Source organism: Helianthus annuus, chromosome 5, assembly GCF_002127325.2.
Source record: "Helianthus annuus cultivar XRQ/B chromosome 5, HanXRQr2.0-SUNRISE, whole genome shotgun sequence".
NCBI classification, from domain to species: domain Eukaryota; kingdom Viridiplantae; phylum Streptophyta; class Magnoliopsida; order Asterales; family Asteraceae; genus Helianthus; species Helianthus annuus.
Window position 1 is genome coordinate 113,247,128 of NC_035437.2, and position 6,016 is coordinate 113,253,143.

The window sequence follows — 6,016 nt, forward strand, 5'->3', positions numbered from 1 at the left end:
CAATGAGTGATACCGAGTCGCAACCGTGTGTGTGTAACTGGTTTCCATGTTTCATGCAATCAGTTTCGGTTACACGCATTGATGCAAATCAATTAACATTATCAGTTTCCAAGTTTGACCATATCAATTAACAGTTTCTATCTTATTCAATATCCGATCAAACAAGCATAATTCACATGTTCTTATCAAGAACCCTAACCGAAGCATTCATGAATACATTCTAACATATGGGCAAAACCATAACAATTCATATAATCATATAGCCGAGATCATCAATTAATCCGATTTACTTAGCACATGAACCAACTATGATCCGATTAAGTCAACACACATGGCCGGCTATCATGAGTACTATCAATTAGTATCACATCATACGATCATGCAAAACATACATCATTCAATCATAATAACCAAACAAATCGACTAGTATCAATCGGTATACAATCATCAAAAACAAGCCGATGGACATGAGAAATTTCACATGAATCATACATCAACCAAGCAAACATACTAACCGATTACGAGTGAAGAAGGGTGATCCGAACAAGAGGAGGATCGGATGGTCTCGTGCCGTCGGGTTCCAAGTAAAACGAGAGAGAACAAGAGAGCTTGTGTGTGTGTTGCTTTGTGGTTGCAAAGATTGTAAAACTAAAACCCTAAGATGTGTATGTGTATATATACGTAGAGTAGGTGTGGGCCGAAACCCCACATGGGTCTCGAGTCCACCATGTTGACCGAGTGGGTTGTTTTTGTAATGATTTACTAATCGGCCCAAATAGTAACATATGCAATCACAATAAATCACGTAACATGTAGCATTCAATCAATCAATATAATCACGTAATCACACTAGTTCAATGGTTACACGTAATGTACGAGACGGTAAAGTACGAGTTGTCACACGCCCCGTACGGTGTAGTTCTTACGGTTCTTACAACTCGAGGTGGTTCTCATTTTAGCGGTCCCATATATATATATATATATATATGTATATGTAGAAGAAGGATCCGTTAGGAACCACCATTTATTGCGAGAACCGCGAGAACCAGTGTGAACACAACCAAAAAATACCTAAAAAATGAAAAAAAAAACACTCAAAAATTTTTCTAATATATAAAAAAATCGCTATATTTCATCATAAAAAACAAAAACAAAAAAAATCGAGTCATATATATATATATATATATATATATATATATATATATATATATATATATATATATATATATATATACTAGCCATTTACCCGCGCGATGCGGCGGGAGTGGCGATTTACAATAGGATACTCGTTTACCGTTAGTTTATCAGTCGTCTCATGATATATTGCATAGTACTTAAGTTATTCTATATTATTAACCAATCGGTTTTCGGTTTATTTGGTTAGACTGATAATTTTTTGTTATTGGACTAAAACTTTTGCTTACATATACATGAAATTAAGCAAATTCAACATTGTGATTTTGATTTATTATCATGTACGTCATTCATGTTTGGTTCATAGGCATTCGTTGTGAAATCCATAGAAACCAAAATATTTGCAGAATACAAAAGAGAATGTATGTTTAGGTAAGGTATGCCTCTTTCAAATAGTTCTTTTTCTTTTGTCAAAAATTATATTAATAAGGTAAAACGATAAATTTCTCGATAACTTCTAATGCGCGGGAGAACTACAGTAGTTATATATTATCACAAAGTTAAAAGGACATAAACATTTATATCATTAATAGCTTATACGGATACAAAGAGTTGCTAAAACAAATATAAATTAAAAACTTATTTAGAGGTCCCGCAAGCGTCTTCTTCTGTCGGGTCATCTTCAATTGGATCAAACACGCACGCAATTCACATAAATACTATCCAAATCGACAGCCGCAAGCGTCTTCTTCTGTCGGGTCATCTTCTAACCCAAAACCCAAGTCACCCACCACACCTCACACGAACTACACATAACACTCATGAAAGAAGAACTCAAATGATACCCAACTTTGACCCAACCCAAAGACATATTACATGGATAAATACAATTCAAGTTTGACCAATTTATTAATTCTGATTTTGCAGTTTGATTTTCATTCATGTTCCCCATGACCTTATAAATATATTAATATAAACATATACCTTCATCTTCTCCGATAAATAACAAGTGCCGCTGCAGTCCATCGAAAAACTTCGCTGCAGCCCATAGGAAAATTTCATTTCCGTCAATCACAAAACTTCATTTCATTTTTATCTTTACCTAACATAAAATTGCACTTCGCCAAAAAAGTTGAGGGGTATCCCGGGCTACCCCTCGGCCACACATAAATCTGCCCCTAAAGACCAGGCATCATAGACCCTGTAACTTAGACCAGCATCAAGCCGATCTTGAGCAGCCCCTAGACTTGACCCAACCCGTACTAAAAGACGACCAGTTTAAACCTAAAAGTTTTGACCCTGTTAGCCAACCCGCTCGACCACCTATTATAGCCACCTCTACCCTAGATTATACTACTATGGTAATAAAGTAGAAAAAAATGTATATGTATTTGTTAGAAGAGTTCGAAATTCAAAATTTAGAACCTTGATGAGTTCCTCCTGCATTTCAAGGAACTCCAACTTTCTCCTTCTCTCTGAAACAGAATCCTCAGATGACAAGGCAGTAACACCAACAGTGTCTACAACTTCATCTGGCAATGAAGACAATGTGGCTCTTACAACTTCCTCGGGCTTCGACTTTCCAAACACAGTAAAGGCTCTGCAACAATCATGAAACACCAGATATTTATAAGAATTGTTTTGTTTTGTTTTACTTAATACTTTTTAGTGAATGGAGGAGAATGTTCACAGTTACCTGGAAAGAATCAAGAGCGAAGATGAAACAGAGTGATTAAGAGATAAATCCAACCAATCATAGAGCTGCAGAAAAGGTTAACTGAATGAAAAAACATTTTTTTTTTGTGAAAAACACCTTATATTATTGAACTATATTACAGACTAATCACACCTAATGGAGCTATATTATTGATTTCTTACACACAAACACACAACATCACATCAAAACGATCATGGCATATGCATTTCAAAACAACCAATCATTTTACCAAGCCAGGAGTGTGAACAACATTTGGCATCTTGTTTAAACACGTAGCATGATTTCCATCAAGTCAACAGAGGCAGAAAATTATCTCTAAAGTGTTAAAAGGGTGTGAGTCGACTATATTATTTATTTTCCAACTGGCCAATATGCTAACTTTGATTAACCACAAAGCAGTCCAAGTTGACAAGAAATTAACTAATGTCACGATTCTCTATAGCTGCTTCGCCCAATAGACCAACTCAGAGACCGCACACACAACTCTATCCAGCACTCTACTCTAAAATCACTTTAAAGTAAATACCAATTTCATTTCTAGTTAGCTCCACCAATTACAGCCATATAAAGTTGCATGTGTAAAAAAAAAAAAACAAAAAAAACAAAAAAAAACCTGCTGACGCATTTCCTCCCCTGAAAGTAACCCAAGCATGCCTCGCTCTCTACAATCTTCACGAAGCTCATCTTCAGAAAGAGCATCCACACCACCCTCTGCTTGAATAATCCTGTCATCATTCTTTATCCTACAAAAACGACATAATTGTAACTTGTAAGTGTAGGGATAACCAGCATTTCAACAGCTTTTTAAATGATAACAAAAGAAATACCATTGTAATCTTTTGCGCAGCATGTATCGCAAGTAAGTGACTGTTCCGTAAGGTTGGATACCCATATACTTGCACATGTTTACTAAACGCGGCCTAACAGCAGCAACCATTTTAAGAAAACAACATGAGGTTAGTAGGTTATTATTGATAATCACATTATACTCAAGTAATACTGCTGCAGAAATGATTAAACATCAGACCTGCTGATATAATCGATTTTTAGTAAAAGTGGATTAAACTTTACAAAAATCCAATAGCAACATAATCGATTGAACTAAAAATGGTACCTGAGGAATACAAATGAGTCATCAGCCACTAAACGCATGTTAGTAACGAAAGTACTCCAGCCTGTTGTAAGCATTAAATCTTATACTGATCTCTTTGCGGCTGCTTGTGTTTCATGAACTTTGATACAAGCCTTTGACTCCTCCATCAAGTTTTCAACATTCAACATTGCTGTTCATTTATTGAAAAAACAAGGTTAGTTAATTTCTAGATTAGTGTACAAGTAACAAGATAACAATTCATGACACAAATCAAGCCGTTTAAAAATAAACTTGACAAAAATGGTAACTCTATAATTTACAAATCATCAAGTCTACCCTTAAAAAAATACACATTCCCTGAAACGGGTCAATAGTCAAAGGTCAACAATGCCACTTGACCTGTTACAGAAACTGCCACAAGCCATCACCATGAGCCCATTAGCCTCGATGATGTAGCCTCATCAACAGTTGACCGATCCAAGTCAACAACTGAATCGACAAAATGTCATCGGTCAATCGCTGCCACAAAACCAAATTCAGTCGCAGTTTCATTCTCTGAATTTACATCAACCGTCATCAATGCAAAGCCATAATGCATACAGAAACCTTCAACAACAGCAGCAGGTGGCAGCTGTGAATATGAATGTTGACTATTTGTAAGTCAAACCTAGTATCTCAGCAATTTAACATTAATATGAATCTTGAAATAGTTATTGTACATACCCGCTTAATTGTTCAAGCTTTTTTCTATCATATTGCCCAATCACATCAACAACTCTATTCAAAACCTCATAGCCCTGTTTTACCCGAAATGTCAGTCGTATTATCATCAAAACACATGATAAAACAGAACATTTTCATGGTGAAACTATAGCAAAAATGTCATTCGTATTACCATCAAAACACATATGCATAATTTACATACAAAAAACTAAGAGCAAAAATGTTGACTATTTGTAAGTCAAACCTAGTATCTCAGCAATTTAACATGAATATGAATCTTGAAATAGTTATTTTAATAAAAAAAAGTAATGATGATTTTTTTCACAAAATGATAAATTCCCAATATCATAACACCTACAAACTAACAGATTTACATAAAACAAAATGATCTCACCAAGAATTAACAATTAAAATTTATGAAAAATTAGGGTTAGACTAAGAGCCAACCTGTTCAGGCTTGAGGAACACGACATCTCCTAACACAATAACAAATCCAGAATCATCCAAAACTTTCGCAGATCTGAACAAATTCATCATATAAGACGTGATTTTAACACCTAAAATCAACCAAAAACAACATATACAAAGTAAACTAAAGCTAGATTAAACGATTACCGGTATTAAAACAAGATCTGAACAGAAGACGATGAGGATTAACATAAGCAGCAACCGATCTCGGAGAAGATGGTTTATACCAGTTGCACCAACAAGAATCAAATCCTTTTCCATCATGTCAGAGACCCATTCAATCATTGCCTCGCAAACAGAATTTTAACCAGATCCAAATCAGACTCAAATAACAAACAAAAAACATTAGATGTGGTTTTATAACGGTACCTAGATGTCATCCACAGTGGATCTTGTGCCGATTAGAGAAAAACTCAGTGGATCTTCTGTCAGATTTGAGAGAAAATGAACGATTCAACACAAATAACAAACATATCAGACTTGAATAACAAACAAAAACTTTAGATGTGGTTTAAAACGGTACCTAGAGGTCAACCCCACTGGATCTTCTGTCGGATTGAGAGAAAATGAACGATTCAGGGTTATTGAAACCCTAGATCTGGAAATCGCCTGGGAGAGCGAAAGCATGGAGTTGGGGGCGGATGAGATCTGGTGAGATGTGAGTTGTGAGAGAGATGAGAGAGAAGGAAGGGGAAAGGTGGATCCGTGTGAAAACAACATCACCCGTCAGATCACGATCCGTGTGAATAAGTGAAAGGAAATGGACGGTGATGATGGATCTGGGTAAATGCTAAAAGTTTTGGAGGGGCATAATTGGAAGTGTAAATTATTTTGTGCTTTATAGGGTTGTAAACCATGCTTTAGAGGTGTTTGAAGGGAAT

At 35.7% G+C, this 6,016-nt stretch overlaps 1 protein-coding gene across 6 annotated transcripts; it reads right to left on the reverse strand.

Moving 5' to 3' along the window:
- Nucleotides 1-1,655: 1,655 nt before the first annotated feature.
- On the reverse strand, nt 1,656-5,812 carry LOC110941064 (mitochondrial proton/calcium exchanger protein). Of its 6 annotated transcripts, none has more exons than XM_022182668.2 (12): nt 5,659-5,812; nt 5,505-5,560; nt 5,283-5,423; nt 5,115-5,187; nt 4,668-4,741; nt 4,344-4,575; nt 3,966-4,134; nt 3,679-3,771; nt 3,465-3,594; nt 2,831-2,895; nt 2,560-2,734; nt 1,692-2,172 (listed from the first exon to the last, which is right to left on the reverse strand). In XM_022182668.2, the coding sequence occupies exons 7-12, from the start codon at nt 4,037-4,039 to the stop codon at nt 2,074-2,076; spliced, it is 636 nt and encodes a 211-aa protein (XP_022038360.1). In that variant the 5' UTR covers nt 4,040-4,134; nt 4,344-4,575; nt 4,668-4,741; nt 5,115-5,187; nt 5,283-5,423; nt 5,505-5,560; nt 5,659-5,812; the 3' UTR covers nt 1,692-2,073. The 6 variants fall into 6 exon arrangements, with proteins under 6 accessions (XP_022038358.1, XP_022038360.1, XP_022038365.1 ...); XM_022182673.2 differs by having other exon boundaries at nt 1,692-1,940; nt 2,119-2,172; nt 5,283-5,560; XM_022182666.2 differs by having other exon boundaries at nt 1,656-2,172; nt 5,283-5,560.
- Between the last annotated feature and the right edge of the window lie 204 nt (nt 5,813-6,016).